Source organism: Aulonocara sp. 'chitande type north' Nkhata Bay, linkage group LG2 (genome assembly GCF_057382095.1).
Source record: "Aulonocara sp. 'chitande type north' Nkhata Bay isolate Kocher_YH1m ecotype deep benthic linkage group LG2, A_spYH_male_GT1.1, whole genome shotgun sequence".
In the NCBI taxonomy this organism is placed as follows: Eukaryota; Metazoa; Chordata; class Actinopteri; order Cichliformes; family Cichlidae; genus Aulonocara; species Aulonocara sp. 'chitande type north' Nkhata Bay.
In genome coordinates this window covers 2,909,540-2,929,085 of record NC_141345.1, presented here as the reverse complement: position 1 = coordinate 2,929,085, position 19,546 = coordinate 2,909,540, and the positions used below count along the sequence as shown (strand labels likewise).

Here is a 19,546-nt window from a genome sequence, read left to right as displayed (position 1 = left end):
CTGTGGTATTCATGATTGTGGCTTTTTGGCTGTGCAGGGTTTATAGTGTGATTTTGATCAACTGAGTTATCCACTTGCTGTGTAGCGTTTGGGTCTGAGGCAAATTTGCAAAGTGTCACGGTCCTGGGTCATTTTGACCCAGCATTTTCAGTTCTTATATTCCTTTGTATTATGGTTTGTATTCTGATCCTTTTGTCATGCTTTGTTTATTAGTATTATTCTATGTTTCAGTTATTCTTTGTGAGGGATTAGTTCTTAGGTTGTGTCTCTCGTTTAGTATAAGTTCAGTTCAGTGTCTGTTTCCTGTTTCCCGTTTTATTGTGAAAGGTTGTGCCTCATCTCAGTGTGTCTAGCTCCCTGTGTCTCGTTAGCCCAAACCCTCCCAGCTGTGTCTCCCTCCTGTTTTCCATTCCCCGATTACTCCCCTGTGTATATAAGCCCTGTGTTTTCCTGCGTTCCCTGTCGCCTCGTACCCTCAGCTAGCTGTGTGTTCTGCTTCTGTGTTTAATCACCTGCGCCAGTTTAGTATTTCTTTTCCAGTGTTTCCGTCCTGTGTTCAGACTTTTGTTGGTCTTTTGGTGAGTTTAGTTAATACGAGGTTTTTCCCAGCAATAAAGCTGCGCTTAAGTTTAACTTCCGTGTCTGAGTCCTGCATTTTGAGTCCACCACTCCTGCTTGCCTGCCTGCCACACAGCCAATCTTGACACAAAGTGTGGATCACTCATTGAAGGCTGGACCAGAGATTTAATAAGGACTTTTTTTTTTTTAATAAACTTAATTCTAAATGTCTTTTTTTGTCTTTAAAGAATCTGTTGAGTGCTTTTCAGCCTCTAAGAACTTGACCAGACCAGGTGTTCAGATTTTACAGAGATGGTGCTGCTTTACATTTTTCACTGATAAATAAGAAATCCCAGTTTTACTATAATACTAGCATATAGATTTTTCTCCTGTTCTGACTGTTCCACAAGTTTACAGACAAGCATGTTTTTTGTTAATTTGTTTGTTTTTCAACTATTTTCCCCGACCCTTGCAGTGCTCAACCTTTTCAACAAAGCTCACATTTATCTTATTTCAAACACCACCGGAAGTTGATTATTTTGTCTTTGGTATATTATGAGTTAAGGTTTGAGATCAGCTACAATTTTACAGTTCAGTAGTCACAGCTTTCTTCTGAGGCCTATAAACTGGATTGGTTTTCTAGGTATGTTCACATGAGTATGACCTTGTTGTAGAAGGACAATGGCTCATTGTTTTTGTCCTGGAATAACTAAGGCATTATTGAAACAAATATACACTTTACTAGAAGCTCAGTATGAAACAATAAATCATTTATTTTGAATCAATAATTTAAAAATTAATCTGAAAATTGTATATCAATCTATGACATCACCAGCCCCCTGAAGACATGGTCCTGCAGTTTGCAAACAGCAGCCAGTATTTTACTGCACATTTAATGTTAAGGGCTTAAAAAGGTGCAGACAGGCTGGTGCAGACTGGAAGAGATTTGCTGGCTTGCAGAACAGAGTGCTATTCAATTATTAATTAATAAGCTATTACACACTATAACACCACTGCTTGCTTCACATTTGTCAGGGCTGCGCTGTGTCCACGTGCTTTTATTTTGACAGTAGCACCGCTACTTCCTGTCTCCTGCAGTCGGTCTTTACAGTCCTTATAATTAGCTTCCTTCTGCTGATGTGGATGTGACACACGCGTCACAGCAGTCAGAGCAGCCTTGTAAATATGCGCTTAGTTGAAGATAAACACAAAGACTGATGCTTTTTTTCGTTCTCCAAATTGAATTTCTACTTGCATCGTGCTCTCCTCGTGCGATTTTCTAAACAAATTACATGTGATGATCCTTTTAAAAAAACAAAGCGTCGCATTAAATAGTGCTACATTTAATTACTACTAGACCGTGAGCTCTTTGTAAGTGTTGTGTATTGTGGGGGGACATATTTGGAGCATTTTGTAAGTTTATTTTGAAAGTAGCCCGTTTCATTAAAACAAAACAAAACGAAAAAAACAAAAACCCATCAGGCGTGATGTCACTGAAATAACATTATGAGATTATGAAATAAAGATCCATAACAGCTGATAACTCCAGTGCCATTGTATATATCAGATGGCAGCCTAAAAAATCTGCTGCTGCAAGTGAATTAGCGTATAGGCCTACTTCTTGCATGAGTTGAAGGGTGGAGTTTATAAAAGATTTTTAATCATGTTTAATGCAGCGATGGGTGGAAACACACACACACACACACACACACACACACACACACACTAGAAGCCCGTTAGTGCCACCAAGTGGTTTTTGTCTCTGTGATGAACTAGAAGAATCTTTCCTTAACAAAAGCTGAGGAGGCTGCTGCGTGAAAGGAGCGCTCGTTGTTGACTGTGGGGATTATTCAGACAACTCTTTTTTTTTTTTAAAGCTTTCCTCAGTTTTATAGCTTCGTAGGTCTGTGTTGGACTCTGAGATTCTTGGAGTTGTACAAAAAAAGTTTGATCTCATCCAGGAGTGTCATCTCTGCGTTTCTGACATGCGCCTCAGCCGCTCTGTTGCTGTCTTCATCTTGTTCTTCACAGGTGAGTCCATGCGACAAACCTAGCGTGTACGAGACAAGAAAACAAAAATAAACAACAATTCAAATGTTAGGGGCTAGATTTCATCAAAGTACCACGTGATTACAGTGCACGATGTACTTTCCTGTGATCAAAGGAAAAGTACAGAATCAACAAAGTAAAACTACTCCTTAAGTTCCCAATGCAAAAACGTTTGCTCCCAAGGTTTTGGATAGTGCATATTCTGTTAGCAGAAACTAGATGGTGAAGTTGAAACAGAGGCTGAAACTAACGAGCAATCTGCTGCTTCTGTTTAGCTACAGTAACCATGAAAACTCATATTTCCAAAGCGTAAGTGACATCTCTGATAAAAAATGGGAAGCAGCAAGCTCTCATATTTATTAAGAGAGAGAAACCATGAAATCTTTGGCAAGTAAAGAATAACTTTAACTTAAAATAATGATTGTTTTGTTTTAGCTCAATCAATCAGTTGTTCGACTAAAGCTATCTAGCTATCTAAAGTAATCTAAAGTAACTACATCTGTCTGACAGTGATCTTCTTTTAAAGGAAAAGTTATTTAGTCTAAGTTTAGTATAAATTCAAGCATTGGTTTTGTTGCAAGTCTCAACTAAGACAAATTTGCATGAATATGTAATATATTAGATGGTTGGCCAAGGTTCAAGTCACTCATCTTCCCTGCAGCTGGGAAATACCTCCTCTGCAGTAAAGCCACTGGTATTAGATCCAGATGTGCTGCATTTTTTAGGTGAATCGATGAGTACAAATGGAGGTTCCTGCTCCATTTGTGCCTCCACAACATCTCCCAACATGCAACTGGCTAAAATCCAGGATAAGATGACTTTAAAAATGAGCTGAGCTTCATTTCTCTTCAGGTGTTCCTTCCCCGTTTGCTGACCAAGCAGTTTAATTACGGCTCAGCTCCAGTTAATTACTGAGGAGTCCCCCTCCGGGCCAAACGTGCTGAAGCCTTCATTTAATCCTGCAAGATAATGACATGACCTGAGATTCCCCTCGGCAGCACATATGAACTCCAGCGATGATGAGGAGTGATTGAAAGGATGATGCTCGGTCTCTCAGCTTTGTCATTAGAGACATGAAATGTCAGATGAGCAGCAGCTTCTTTGTGGTCTGACTCATTTCTGCTGCATGGTCTCACTCTGCCTGCAGTGTGCATGTCTCTGCAGTAAAATCTGCCTAATGTGTGTCAGTGTCTGGGTATTCTGCACCCCTTAGTCATCAGAAGCAGCGTTTGAGTAAAAGCACCAGTCGGGCAAGCCTTTCTTTGTCATACGTGAGAAAAAATGGATTCTCTTTGGGTCCGAGAACAAGTTATGAGGGGACTATTTTCATACATATTATCACAAAAGCTGAATGAGTAACAAGAAGTCTAATCTCCAAGGTTATGTTTGCCTATTAGGAAAAACAGCTTAAGTCTATAGAAAACCTCAGTTTCAATTTTATCCATGTATAATCTCACATATCATTTTAATTCCCATGTGCATGATAGTACACCCCACTTGCAGTAATGTCCATTTCTATATTTGAACACTGCAGTGATTAGCCTGTTATTTCCTGTGTGACTAATTCTCTGTGAGGGGAAATATTAGCCTGGGGAAGTGTATTGTGTGGAACATTGGGCTCTTTATAAGAAAAATAAAACAAACAAAAAAACCCACTGACGGTGGGTTTAATCTGCTTGTCTTAGGAAGAATCTGGAGCAGAGTAGGGAAATTAAATGTATCATTACTAATAAAATGCTTTAAAGTGGACTTTATTAGCTTGAGACTAAGTTTAATGCTGAGCTGAAGCAAAGGAAGCAGAGCAGGAACTGAGAGCTGGGATGGGGGGTGGGGGATTGACAGACTGGAAAGTTTGGCACTCAGCTCTAAACACGGAGTCATTTTCAGGATACTGTGCCTGAGCCACCACTGCAGAGAAAGAAGAGTAACAGTGATTTATTGTGCAGAAAGTACAGTACAAGAACTGTTAGAACATGGAAACTGGTGAGTAAGAGACACAATCGCCAAGTGGGCAATGAAAACATGCTGTTTGTCCTGATGTGTGGTGGAGTTAAAGTGAAAGTTTCAAAACATAACCAAGGCCATTTACATGCATCACCTCAAGAAAGCAAAGAGCCCCAGGATTTTCCATTTCCTGATTGGAAATCCAGGTGGAATATTATTTGAGTTGTGCTAAAGGAAGCTGAAAGGAGGTTGTGGAAATGAGAGTGCGCGGTGAGAAAAGTTTGTGTCTGCCTGCTTCTGTGTGACCTACATAATATGTGCTTCAGTCGTATTATTTCACCCCAGCTGATGCTCAGGAGGTTTGGGGTTCGAACCCTAGGCTTTTCTACATGTTGGCTTAAATACATGTCCAGGGGTTAGGTTGCTCCTGATGTTTCCATGTGAGTGTGTGAATGTTAGGTTAAAAGTGCTTAGGTTTTTTAAATACGTGTGAATGATACTTGTAGTAAGAAAGCTCAAAAAGAGTAGAAAAGTGCTATTTGAGTGACAGTCTATCTACCATAAACACATGTGACATGTCTGGTTGTTTTTTCAGCTGGCTCTGGGACTACAGTATACGAAAATGAGTTTACAGAGGAAGATACGACTCCTCAACTGGACTACACAAGTGCGTATGGACAACAGACACTCACTGGGGCTGGGCCATATGTCAGAACATACCATCAAACAGTGTCTATTAAAGATTTGGCCTCTGTCGCTCATATGACGGTAGCTAACACATCTGGTGTCAAGAATAAGCAGCTTAGTAAGAAAGTCTGTAAACTTTTAGATTTTTGCTCAAAGACTCTTCTAGGAAACCAGATGATAAAGAGAATATAGATATTTATAGCCTGCTTACTTCTTTGGATCCAGGGTTATGCAATCCAGATGAAATGGTTTTTTGATTTTTGTGTCAGTCACTGCTGTTAAAGCCATTAGAAAAAAAAACTTGTGTAATTATTTATTTATTCATTCTTTGCTGCCTTGATGTCTGGCTTAATCCTCTTCACAACGTTGCTTCAGTTCATTGAAGATTGGAGGCATTTGTTTAGGCACAGCTTTCTTAAATTCCCAACAAAGCATTTTAATTGTGTTGAGGTCTGTCAGACAGATGACCTCATATTTGACTCTAGAATACTCTGTTATACATAGGAGCTCATGGTCGACTCAATGACTGCTAGGTGTCCTGGTCCTGTGGCTGCAAAACAAGCCCACACCATCACCTTTCCATCACCGTGTTTGACACTTGGTATGAGTTGTTTATGCTGATATGCAGTGTTTGGTTTTCTCCAAATGTGATTCTGTGCATCACAGCCAAACATTTCCACTTTTGTGTCCTCTGTCTGGGCACTGTTTCAGAAGTCTTATGGTTTGCTCAGATGCTTCTTTCTAATAATAATTTTTGTGGTGCTTTTCATCTGGTTTCTTGCTGAAGTTTGAATCTTTGAACTCTATAATAAAGACTGATTAACTGATATAGACAAGCACAGTCTGAAATCCCACTTTTCCCATGAGTGAACACTGAGTCCAACACTCAGAGTCTAAAGGAATCACACAAATCTGATTCTGGCTGCTCTTTAAAAACAGACCCTTACTGGTGCCATCCTCCGGGTCTGACCAACGGTGAGGTGACCTGCCACTCCCCTCGAGGCAGAGCCTACAGGAGCACATTGGGAACGCGTTGCCAGATGAGCTGCGATCGAGGGTACAAGCTGCTGGGAAGACGCTCCATTATGTGCCTCGCTAATCGCCGCTGGTCTGGGACTGCTTACTGCCGCAGTATGTGGAGATTTTAACTTAACATGTGATCAGTTTGGTGACACTCTTTGTTTTTCTGACCAAGAAAATCGATCAGCAAATACGGTGAGTGTCTGTTATTTGAAAATATTCATCTCATTCTTACTGGCCAGGAATGATAAAATCAGTTCAGTTCACATGTTCCCTTATTACCATGAGCACTGGAGTTGTTAATTTTATTCACTGGCACCACATGTAAGTGTTAATCCACTGCTGAAAATAGTCCCGCCCAGAAGGCTTTTGGCCCATCAGTTAAAACGTCAGGCCTCGTCTCGATTAATTTCCCAAATTAAAGATGCGGCAGGCAACTCGGTCTCTGATTCAAAGGAAGTAAACGAGGTGTTTAAGACGTACTATTCCTCCCTATATGAATCTGAATCTGCTGCTGACGCCTCAGAGATGGATTCTTTTTTTAACGGTCTTACAATGCCCACTGTCGATCCTGTTATAGCTGAACAATTAGATGCCCCTCTTAGGCTGGATGAAATTGTGCATGCAATCAAGACCATGCACAATGGTAAGGCACCAGGACCTGACGGGTTTTCAGTTGAATTTTTAAAAACTTTTATAGACAAGTTAGCCCCACTACTTCTTTCAGTGTATAATGAATCTTTTGAACGTGGTCTATTGCCCCCTACATTGTCTCAAGCACTAATTACTGTTCTCTTAAAGAAGGGTAAGGATCCTACGTCTTGCACCTCGTATAGGCCTATTTCACTGCTGAATGTTGATGTTAAAGTCTTGGCTAAAATTTTAGCAATTCGCCTTGAAAAGGTTCTTCCTACTATTATTTCAGATGAACAGAATGGCTTTATTAAAGGCCGCCAGCTGTTCTTTAATGTCAGCACGCTTTTGAATGTCATTCTTTCCCAACACTCAACCACTAATCCAGAAGTAGTTATCTCACTTGATGCTGAGAAAGCTTTCGATCGTGTAGAGTGGAGCTTTCTCTTTGCGGTCTTGCGAAGATTTGGTTTCAAGGACAGATTCATTTCATGGATTCGACTGTTGTACAGGGCACCCCAAGCCAGTGTCTATACAAATGGTGTTTCCTCTGGCTACTTCTCATTGTCACGCGGGACGAGACAGGGTTGCCCCCTGTCCCTCCTACTTTTTGCTATTGTAATTGAACCCCTATCTGTAGCTTTGAAGGCCCTTCCTCATTTTCGTGGTATTTCCCGGTCAGGCCTTGACGTAAAATTGTCTTTATATGCAGATGACCTGCTTCTATATGTTTCTGATCTCTTATCTAGCATACCATCGATTGTGTCTCTACTAAACAAGTTCGGCTCTCTGTCAGGTTACAAAATAAATCTTCTTAAAAGTGAATGTTTCCCCATAAATTCTTTAAGTCTTACACTTAAACAATCTGACATTCCTTTTAGACTTAGCCCTGCTGGCTTTAAATATTTGGGAGTTAACATGACTCGTACTTTGTCTTCTCTATACTCTTCCAATTTCTCCCCTTTAATGACTCAAATTCAATCAGATTTTCAGAGATGGAAATCGCTACCTTTGTCCCTAATTGGTCGGATCAATGCTGTAAAGATGAACATTTTGCCTCGATTGTTATTTCTGTTTCAGAGTATTCCTATATTTTTACCTAAAGCTTTTTTCAAAAAGTTAGACCAGCTAGTTACATCGTTTTTGTGGGGAGGGAAACACCCCAGGGTGAGGAAATCATTATTACAGAGACTGACATTTGATGGTGGTCTTGCCTTGCCTAACTTTTTATTTTACTATTGGTCCTCTCATGTTCACAAATTGACCCATTGGCTTGAATCTCAAGACCTGCTGTGGTGCAAACTGGAACGCCTGTCGTGCACTTCCTCATCCTTAGAAGCTTTATTATTCTCTCCACTACCACTTAAGCCTTCTCATTTCACCCAAAATCCCGTGGTACAGTCTAGTCTAAGGGTCTGGTCACAATTCAGGAGTCATTTTAAGTACATCTCTGCGTCAGTACACATGCCCATCACGCAGAACCATCTGTTTACTCCTGGCCTCATTGATGGTACCTATGTACAGTGGAAGCGTCATGGTATTAATACATTTAAGGATCTCTATAAAGATGGCACTTTCTTAACTTTTTTAGACCTGTGTTCAGAAACAAATCTTCCGGCTACCAATCTATTCCGTTATTTTCAGGCACGGCATTGCACTTCTGCTCTCTTCCCCTCCTACCCTCTTCTCCCAAATGTCCAACCGTGGGAGGAATTCTTATCCCTTAAACCCAATAAGAAGTCAATTATATCTTTAATATATAAACAACTTATGGATTTAAATGTCCATTCCGTTGCTAAAATTAGGGGGGCTTGGGAGCAGGAGTTAGGAATAATTTTTTCGGATCAGCAATGGGAGAAAGCAGTATCCAATGTCCGTTATAGTACGTCCTGTGCCAGGTTACAACTCATCCAGTTCAAGGTGTTGTACAGGGTTTACTATTCAAAGTCTCGTCTGTCTGAGATTTACCCACAAGTGATGGATCAGTGTGAGAGATGTCATGCCACCCCATGTGACCTAGGCCATATGTTCTTTCTGTGCCCAAGACTCCATGGCTTCTGGAGTCAGTATTCAGTTATTCTTTCCAAAGCTCTTGGGACCCAAATCTGCATGGACCCTTTTCTAGCTGTTTTTGGGCTTCCAGTCAACACTGGTCTAACCGACCCTACACACTTCAAAATATTAGCCTTTACATCACTTTTGGCTAGACGTTGCATCTTACTCCTTTGGAAATCTTCAAAGCCACCTTCAGTTTCTTTTTGGTTTAGAGATGTGATGTCATCTCTTAAATTGCAAAAGATAGGCCTTGTGGCGAAGGGCAAATACAGAGAATTTTATTCTATCTGGGGCCCCTTCGTGGACTATTGCAAGTCATTAAACGCTCTACCAGCTGATTAATATCATGTCTCTTCCCCCCCCCCCCCCCCCCTTTTTTTTTTTTTTTTTTTTCTCCCCCTTTTGGGGTTTGTGTTTGTTTTGGGTTTCTTATTAGGTTTTGTTTTGTTTGTTTACTTAAGCGTGTGTGTAGATGTGCCTGTGTGTGTGTTATTGTGTCTGTTCATGTAAGAAAAACTAAAATATATGTGAGGGGAACAGATTGTGTTGTCATTGTAAACTACTGTACACTTGTCTCTCAATAAAAATATTAAAAAAAAAAAAGAAAATAGTCCCCAATTACACTTTTTTTTACTCTTTGAGAGTAATAGTTGCTTAAAAATGCAGTTCCCAGTTTGAGCCTTTTTAACAGCTCGGAGAGTTAAATCAAATCCTGTTTTTAGATATTTTCTTCACACGTGCTCACACTGCTAGTGTTGTTGACACTAAAAATAAAAAATCACCAGCCAAACCTTTTAATTCTTGGACTTTCCTGGGGTGGCTTTTTATGATTCACAGTTCAAAATAATGAATTGTTCTTTTTTTAATACTCTGAAGCAGACTGCTTAACAATTTTAACCTTTAAGGAAAGTTTCTTTTGATTGCCCCCTCCCATACAGAAGGTTTGAAAAGCAGATGGGTGGGGCTTCTGTGCTTACAGTGGAAAGTGTGAAGCTGACGTGTCCATATTAAGGATATCTGCTGTCAGTGATGTTATATAGACCCAAGAGAATAAAATAATCTAAAACTAAATGTTTAGAGCAGTCTGGTTCTTACTTGAACATACACTGAGCTCATTAGTTACAATTTTGACCATGTTTAATATGAACAGCCACCACTGTGGCCATTTAACATACTCTCTGTGTGCCCATCAGAGATGCGCTGCCACATGCTGCCCCTCATTTACCATGGCAGGTACACCTGCACTCAGGGCTTTATGGTGGACTCCAGGTGTGACTTTACCTGTGACACTGGCTATCGCATTGAAGGAGAACCATCACGCATCTGCCAGCACAGGGGGTCATGGAGCGGAGTACAGCCGGTGTGTTCAGGTACGCAGCACTGTCTCAGTGTGTAGATCCAAGTGAAGCCGACCAAATGTTTGGAAATTCTGTCAGCTATATTTTTTAACTTAATGCCATACATGGACTTTAAATCAGGCCATCTGCTCTGGTGTGGTTATCCTTCATTCCTTCACAGGATTGGCTCCTTTTACAGTCTCACAAAAACAAGCATATTTCCTCCTCGTCTGTTCTCTGGACTGAATCCAAACTGTGGCTTGTTGCTTTCTGAATTAAATTCTGCTCTTTATAGCTGTAGCAGTTGGGCAATGCTGACAACATGCCTGCTTCCTTTCTCTAATGCTACATTGCCATTATTTCAGATACTGATCCTCCAAAGATAAAGTGTCCTCCATCTAGACTCAAGGTCGCTGAGCCTGGAAAGCTCACCGCCAAGGTGACCTGGGACCCTCCGACAGCCACAGACACTGCTCACAAGTCACTCGAGTATGTCACAGACTTCCTTTATTTCCCTTTCCTGTTCATTCTTAAATGGATTTGAACATTTTGTTGGCTACTGTGTCTCTCTGCAGTGTGATATTAGTGGGCCAGGAGCCAGGCACTGACTTTAAAGAGGGACTTCACATTATCCGATATAAAGTGTACGATCAGGCCAGGAACAGAGCTGCCTGCAAGTTTATAGTGCGTGTTGAGGGTAAGCTGCCAAACCGGATTTCTTGAGTTACTATTTTGTTATCACTGTTGTATTTTATTTACATGATTTTGTTTTACATTCAGTGAGAAGATGTCCAGAACTCTTTCCACCCTTGCATAGTTACCTCAGCTGCTCCTCCGATGGGAACAACTATGGTGCAACGTGTGAATACCACTGCGAAGGAGGATACGAACGGAGGGGGGTGTCGAGTCGTGTCTGCCAATTCAACCGAAGCTGGGGCGGAGATCCTGCTGAGTGTGTTCGTGAGTACTGAGTCTGCAAATAGGTGACTTTAAGATGACTGTATAACAGTGGCAAATGTACCAGACTGACACAACAATATAATAAATAGAGTAAAAAAAAATTTTTTATATTGTAAGGTAGACCCTAGAATAATACATACAGAGAAAAACCCAACAATCATATGAGCAGGAACTTTGGCGACAGTGGGAAGGAAAAACTCCCTTTTAACAGGAAGAAACCTCTGGCAGAGTGAGGGGCGGGGCCACCTGCTGTGACCAGTTGGGGTGAGAGAAGGAAGACAGAAAGACATGCTGTGGAAAAGAGCCAAAGACTGCAGTCAGTACTCAGTTGAGGCTCCAACCACCACCAACACCGGCAGATGAATCGCAGACTGCAGAAACTTTACGCTGGACTTCACACACCGGGGATTCTCTATCTGTCCATTGTTCCTCTAGACCAGCGGTCCCCAATCCCAGTCCACGAGGGCCGGTGTCCCTGCAGGTTTTAGGTCTCACCCTGGGTCCACACACCCGAATCACATGATTAGTTCTTTACCAGGCCTCTGGAGAACTTCAAGACATGTTGAGAAGATAATTTATCCAATTAAATCAGCTGTGATGGATCAAGGACACATCTAAAACCTGCAGGGACACCGGCCCTCGTGGACTGGGATTAGGGACCCCTGCTCTAGACACTAGGACTTAGATTTACCAATGAAATGCAAAAATTACCTTCATCTGAAGAGAGGCCTTCTGATGTTGTCTTTGGTTCAGGAGTAGCTTAATATTAAGACTGCTTCTTTCCCTGAGGACGTCTGTGGGTGGTGGCTCCTGATACTTTGACACCAGCATCATTCCACTCCTTGTAAAGCTTTCCCAAATTCTTTAATCGACTTTTCTTGTCAGTCTGCTCAAGGCTGCAGTCGTCCCTGTTGCCTTTGCATCTTTTCCTACCACACTTTTCCCATCCAGTCAGCTTTCCATTAAAATGCTTCGATACAGCACTCTGTGAACAGCCAGCCTTTTCAGCCATAAGTTTCTGTGGCTTACCCTCCCCATGATCGTCATCTGGACAACTGTCGAGTCAGCAGTGTTGTGGTAGTGTGTTCTAAACTAGATTGAGAGGTATATTGTATTTATAATGTTTGAAAATTCATTCATTCAAACTCAAAATGAAATCTTCAAATCATTTCAGATATATGGGCTCAAAATGTGGTCATAAATATTTTGTACTTGTAAATCAGGATTTGTATGTGTAAAAAAGATTTGTGTGTGGACGAATTTTGACCCTATTTTTCTTCCTTTCATCTGATTGGTCAATGTCATGTCAATCACAAATGTAACAATCCAATCAGAGAACAGATGGGTTTGGCTGTCGGAGGGGCGCTTTTTTTGAACTGCAGGTCTTTGAAGGGAATAAATGCCCTTTTACATGCCAACCCAGCGTTTTCCTTCATCACCACGAAGGAAAACAGTCTGTGGTCGTCCGAGTTTGGTGATTTTTGTGTCACAGGTCTACGTGTTTAATACAGGGACTTCCACAGCCTTTTCAACAGCGCTGTGGACCGTGGGGTGGGGCGGGCAGTGTTTTGGAAATGACAGTCTTCATCACAAAGCTTTCTTCGTTATGAATTAGCATACATGTTTTTATTGAACATTTGAAGAACTAGCAAAATAAAAACAGAAACTCTTGTAGAGGACATAAAGTCAGAGATAGAAAAGATGCACCTGCTCCGGAGCAGGTGCATCTAGTACAGGTAGAGCTGCTGCAAAAACCCACAGAGCTCAGCAGCCAGCGCAAAAAATTCTGGATCCTTTGCTTTTAGTTAGCAGTTAGCATTAGCACCACATCCTGCGTCCGATGTGAAAGGACTTTTATGCTGCGCACTGTGACTCACAGCAATGGTCCCGGGTCAGCCCTGACTTTGTGTTAAACTAATCCTAAAGTAATAATGGTGTTTCTAACCACTGACATACCACAACTTTATCCTTTCAACAGCGGCTGAAAGTTAGGGGACCTAGCTGCTATCGGATATTTATATAGAGATCCTCCAGCTTCAAACTGTATCACCCTTCAAGGACCTGCAGTTCAAAAAAGCGCCCCTCCGACAGCCAAACCCATCTGTTCTCTGATTGGATTGTTACATTTGTGATTGACATGACATTGACCAATCAGATGAAAGGAAGAAAAATAGGGTCAAAATTCGTACTTGTAACTTGCAGGGTTTTTTTTGGCTAAGTCCACACACAAATCTTTTTTACACATACACATCTTTTTTACGCACACACAAATTCCTTTTACACATACGAAACTGATTTACAAGTACAAAATATTTATGACCACATTTTGAGCCCATGCCAGATACTGCACTTCTGATTTTGTGAGCTGTAACCAACAATCATCAAAATTCAAACAAAAGAAATGAAGCTTGTAAGATTTCACTTCACATCAAATGACTATATGAAAGTAACTTTTCAGGATACTTGCATTTTTTGCACTAGTATATTAGTATAGTTAATAAACAGTTGTTTATCATGGCTGTTTTGCATCAACCAGCAAATATTTTATATACAGTGAGGTAGTAAAGTCCAGTGGTTCCTGACATAAGGGGAAGGCACCCCACAAAGATAATTATTAGAGGAATAAAAAGTTCCACTTTACAGTTTCCTCTGTCCTTTTGTTATTTATGTTGTGTCAGAGATTTACAGTTAACAAACAGTCAGGTGAGTAAACAACACTGAGACACTTGTTACTGATAACGTGCGGCACGGGTGAATCTCAGACAGAGAGACACACCGAACTGCAGTATTCGTTTATTTTTATAGGTTACATCGCAAATATAATCACATTTCCTGTTACGCAGGTCCTGATGCTGTCTGTGTGTAAGCTGTGTGTGTATGTGTCACAAAGTGTGTGTGCTACAAGTCAATTTCTAAGAATAAGATAATGCAAGTCAACTTCTGCGGATGTGTATTTCTGTGCTGATCTCTTGCGGTAAATGTCACAGGGTCACAGGGTCAGCTTCCTGTTTCTTCAGAAAGCTGTGTCTGGTGAAATATGTGAACATAAGCATAACATAACATTTGAAGCATAATCAAATAAAACAGTAAAAAATCCTTAACATGTTGTGACAGATATTCAGAGGCAGGACATTTTTGATGGTGTCTAAAAGCGTTGATGAGGAGTGATGATTACACACTTTCTTCTTAAGAAGGTCAGAGCTGAAAAGGCTGAACAGCGCTGCTTTAATCTTGAACAGCTCGTGCGATTTTACGCTTCAGCGAAAAAATGAATAAATTTAAATTTTTGGAGATTTTAGCCAGAGGTGGGGGATCTGGTTAAAGTCTCCATGCTGGCAGCAAAAAGTATGAGATAGAAGAGAATACATCTGAAATCTATACATTATTACAGTATGGAGTGCACTGCATACATAACAGAATGCTTTTGTATGTGCTTATGTACATGTGGAGGGGTATAAGTGGAGGATGTAACTATGACCTTTTGTTTGTAGCAATTGAGATTAAAGCCGATGTAAAGACAGCGCCAGCTCTCCTGGATCAGTTCTATGAAAAGCGGAGGCTGCTGATCGTGTCTGCACCCAACATGTCGGACCCTGACTACCAGCTCCAGAACATCATGACACAAGTGAGACTTTACTTGATCAGCCCAGTAAAGCTTCTGAAGCCGTTTAATAAGTAACAAGAACCCAATCATGTGTTTCCCCTTTTCCTGATTCAGAAAGCAGATTGTGGATTAGCCCTCCGGCACGTAACCGTGATCGAGCTTCTGGGCTCTCCTCCTCGTGAGACTGGCCGCATTAAAGAAAGTCTTCTTCAGCCTCAAGTCATAGAGGGTTTAAGGTAATAATTTATTTGTTCAACAGTTTTATGGTTCTTTTATGGGGACTTTAAAAAATCCATCCTGAAATGACTTTATAAAATTTCCATTTCACTTAACAGTCAAGAGTTATTTTCACAAGCTTTAAATGTCAGGAGTCTCCTAATAAAAAGAGAGTCTCCATTCAAAGATTAACATTTCTAAATATAGCATAATAATCACTTCGATGGGATTTCAACAGACCCGACAAAACATCAGTAATAATCATCTGGCTTTTGGTTTCCCTGAGGAGCACTGCGATGCTTTTGAAGCTGAGCATTTTGCAGTAAAAATAAACATTAAAAAATAATTCATCTTAGGAAATGCCTCGATAAAGATTCTTTCCTACAACTGTGCAATTTGAGTAAGAAGCATTCCTCAGTTTTTCCAGACTGGAAACTCTTCCTAACCTAAGGTCTCACTGCAGACACACAAATCCTAAAGAGTACTGAGGTAAACTGAGTGAGCAGAGCACAAATCATCAGGGGAATTCAGACATCAATAAAGGGACATGTTTTATCTGAACATAGCTTAGAGTTGGAAGGAAATACATCTAATTGTAATTGAAAGCAATGAGTTGAAAGCCAACAAGTATAAAGCTGCACTGAACAATACTCTTTTTAATACAGTGATCGTGCACTCTCCATAGACTGTATATAAATGATGGCTGTAACTACCTTGCTGTAACCCATTGGTTCGCTAAATCCTATTTTGAAGACTTGTTTTGAACATTTTGGCTGTCACCAGCTTATTCTGAGAATATATTCATCACAAGGCAGTAATGTTATTCCAGTTTAAATGGGATCATCATTCACTTATTTTTTGTACTAAATAAGACATGAAACTAGTGATTGAGACCACAAACCAGAAATATTTTAGGATCTGTGTTCACATACAGTGTTTCTTGGGGTGGAAGCAACCTGGCGCTAATTATATGAGCACTTCTGTGAAGAGTTTATTATTGCTATGCTCTGCTTCTTAGTCTATTGCTATGCTAACACCCTGAGGCATTCAGAGCTGTAAAGCTTGAATCAATTTCTCAAGTCTCTAAAAAACATGCCTGACATTATTGTAACAATTTTATATGGTGTTATTCTGTGAGAGGCTGGGAGGCCCTGCAGGACTCAGAATTTGATACGTGGAAGATAACAGATGGATGTTTTTAAATTCAGGAATCAAGTGGTCAAAACTAAAATAGATAATGCAGCTTTTATACTCCAATCTGATCATTTTGAACACCTAAAGAATGATGTGTGACTACTTTGAGAAGGCAAACCTTGAAGCAAAAAGTTGACTTTTTTAAGCAACGTTTGCCAATTATAAATATCCAGCTATCCAGAATATTACAAGGATGAATTATTTGTAATTTTCACTGTAGAGGATGTGTTAATGGCTCTTATTGGGTTTCTCCACAGGCAAGCATTCAGAATATCCAGAAGCTACTTCAGCATGGTGCTCCTGGATGAGCTCGGTCTGGACCGAGAGCGCTTCATTTCCCCCGTGGGTTCAGATGAGCTGTTCTCCTACATCGACAGTTTCCTGCTGGACGAAGAGGAACGGGAGAAACTGGAGCTCCGCAGCGATTTCTGTGACTAATTTAATAAACCTCTGTCGTTGCCACAGCAATGCACACATCAGTATTACTAACACACAGTAAGGACAAACAACCAGAAACCAGGTTCAGAGGAACATTTGAAGCGGGGAAAAAAAAGACAAGACAGCAGTTCCTTGTTTTAAAATGTGATTATACAACACTGAAGTGCAAGCACTGTTTGCTCTGTATTAAATCATCAGCCAAAGGGGTGCTGACAGCAGAAAGCGTTTGCCACAGAATATCTAGCATTTAAGATTAGAAGTAAAACACACCAGCAAATATGTGTATATACACACATATAGAAATGTAGATATGTATTTGTATGGAGCTTCTTTATTATCAAAGACAATTCCCAGCTGGACTCAGATGTAACCAAATTCCTTCTAGAAGCATCTTTCACCACATCCATACACTGAAATGCTTCCGAGCAGTTAGTCTGAAGCAGTATATAAATCAACTTTAATTCAATAGGATATAAACTTGCATGCATAACAAGTCAGATCTGATAAATATAATCTACTGCCAACTTTGCTCTAAAGGTTATAAAAGCTTTATCTCCTAAAAGTTATATTTTTTACCAACATTTAAAAAAAAAAAAAAAAAGCGGAAAAAAAAGTGTAGCGTGTGTAGTGTTGCTCTCTTTTATCTTTAGTTTAAAGTGGAGAAAGCGAAAGAATGTCTGAGTTTAGTTTATTTTTGTTTTTTGGTGGAGAGAGCATTGAGGTAAACAGTGTTACCAAAGATAAAATGTTCTTTATTGAAAAACTTCTCATGCAAGTTATACAAATAGTAATGTAAATGCACTGGTATGGATTAAATAAAGCAGAATTTCTTAGAAGCGACAGCTGAAATACTGCATAACCAGTTTGTTTCAAATTGTTTTCCCACACCAGTATGCATCTCGACACAAATAAAGAGAACTGTGAGAAACTGCCAAGTGCTGTGCATGATTTTGAATAGCTAGAATATATATACAGTTTGAATTTTTAAAAAAGTGACTGCTTTAACAAAATAAATCTGTTGTGGTGATGCTTTGGCACGCTTCCAAAAGGTTAACACCCATCTGCAGTTTGGGGGCCGTGTTAAAGATGAACCCCGTGCAGAGAGAGCAGGTGTGAGCAGCCGTGGAGTGTCACGACAACAAACTGGGTGACCGCTCACTTCAAGAGACCGGCCTGCTCTGGTGTGACAAGCTTGAGAAAATAAAATTAATCCACAATCCCATGTTAGTCTCACAGGACACAGCTTCTCATCATCTCAGGCGTGTGCTGTCCTCATTTGCCCTTCGCCTTCCCCATAGTGGAACGCAGTGTAAGAGTGCCCTCTGCCCATGAGTCCGGGTACTGCATCATCTTCTGCCAGAGACTAATCTCCTCTCCAACCGAGTCCAGCTCCACCTCCTCTTTGCCCACCTTTACTGTGCCTGCAGGGTTAAGATTGCACAGTCACTGCAGAATCGGTTTTTCTCATTAATAATAGTAAATTCTACAACTGTTTCTTCTCAAAGATGCTTAATTTTTGTATTTTAGTTTAATTGTAAAACCCATTATATTGGCATGAATTTCAATTCAAGTCATCTTTACTCCACTGTGACATATTGCTTGCTTTTAGGCTGACCAAATGTTAACAAACTAAATGTAGAGCAAAGAGTTTCAAGGACAAATATATTTTATATGAATGCAAATTTCCCAAACCCCTTGCTACTAAATATAGCACAAGGAAGCTAAAGCTTAGTCTTAAGGATGTTATTTCTGTTGTTTTGTCTTTTAATCATTTGATTTTGCTGGGGATACATCCATCAACAGCACATCTTTCTCCCATTACATTCCAGAAAGTTCTGCATAGCGTGTGATTGTGGTCAAATTTCCCAATGCTGGGTGTAGCTTGAACAAAGAGGGTAACATTTTACTTAGCAGGAGGAAGTAGCCTTTCAATGAAAGCCAGACCTTAGAACAGTTTGTTTTACATTGTTGATTTCTGAAAACAAAATTTGTATCTCAGTATGAGAGGTGAGGGGGACGAGAGATAAAAATGCTGTGCAGGCCCACATAAAGGACCATGTGGTCACTCCTGTCCGATTGCCCATAAATAATATCTGACAAATGAATTGGTTTGTTAACAGGTTATGGTTTCATGTTTTGTAAGATGATTGTTTTGTTTTTTTAAATACTGACTCACATCCCTTTGTGCATGTGCAGTTTTAAGTGCATGAAATGGGAGATGACGTTCATTGTGCTCATTTTTCATTCAAAAGTTCTTCAAACTTAAATATATTCCAGAGTCAGAGATGTTTTTCCTCTTTGCTTTTCCTTGTTGAAGTGCAGGGGGACTGGAGGGACTTTTGTATAAAAAAACCCCCCCCCCAAAAACCATGCAACTTTAAAAGACACCCACAAAATTTACCTAACAAATACAGGTAATACTAAAGGAAGAGGAAACTGCTTAAAAAAAAAAAAAAAAAAAAAAAATACAAATAATTAAAAAAAAAAAATACTGGCAGCTGCTATAGCTACCACCCAGTCTCTCAATGGATGTGCCTATGGTACAAATTTGAAAATCCTAGGCGACTTTCTTCTCGAGTTATCACATTCCAAGATTTTTCTGAAAACTTCTGACCTGGATGTTGAAATAACTGAGATTCAAACTATCACATTAACAAACTTGGGCGTCCATGTTGCGCGCCTGCCTGTTGCTGTGATGAAAATACCCCATCAGCCTTTTACAGGTGAGGGGTAACAATGGTTGCGAACCTCAAAATCTTTGTAGTTTAATGATTTATTCCACTTGCTGGAGACAGCAGCAAAGAAAAAAATAGTCTAGTTTATCCCCCCCCAAAAAAAACAGTCCATCTCA

General features: G+C 40.2%; 2 protein-coding genes across 4 annotated transcripts in view; one reads left to right on the top strand and one right to left on the bottom strand.

Annotated features, from left to right (window-relative positions):
- The window catches only part of srpx2 (sushi-repeat containing protein X-linked 2), a 20,347-nt gene extending 1,294 nt beyond the window's left edge, over positions 1-19,053 (top strand). Inside the window, exons 1-10 of one of the 3 annotated variants that reach the window (XM_086301759.1) lie at positions 2,288-2,589; positions 5,147-5,218; positions 6,178-6,369; positions 10,140-10,316; positions 10,649-10,772; positions 10,859-10,980; positions 11,064-11,243; positions 14,735-14,868; positions 14,962-15,083; positions 16,515-19,053. In XM_086301759.1, coding sequence (XP_086157885.1) covers positions 2,544-2,589; positions 5,147-5,218; positions 6,178-6,369; positions 10,140-10,316; positions 10,649-10,772; positions 10,859-10,980; positions 11,064-11,243; positions 14,735-14,868; positions 14,962-15,083; positions 16,515-16,695 — 1,350 coding nt within the window. In that variant the 5' untranslated portion in view covers positions 2,288-2,543 and the 3' untranslated portion in view covers positions 16,696-19,053. Of the gene's footprint in view, positions 1-2,287; positions 2,590-4,565; positions 4,591-5,146; positions 5,219-6,177; positions 6,370-10,139; positions 10,317-10,648; positions 10,773-10,858; positions 10,981-11,063; positions 11,244-14,734; positions 14,869-14,961; positions 15,084-16,514 lie in introns of those variants that run through there. The other 2 variants (XM_086301769.1, XM_086301778.1) reach the window with 2 other exon arrangements.
- Positions 16,696-19,546, bottom strand: part of sytl4 (synaptotagmin-like 4) — a 15,149-nt gene continuing 12,298 nt past the window's right edge. Inside the window, exon 16 of the mRNA XM_086301845.1 lies at positions 16,696-18,116. Coding sequence (XP_086157971.1) covers positions 17,968-18,116 — 149 coding nt within the window. The 3' untranslated portion in view covers positions 16,696-17,967. The remainder of the gene's footprint in view (positions 18,117-19,546) is intronic.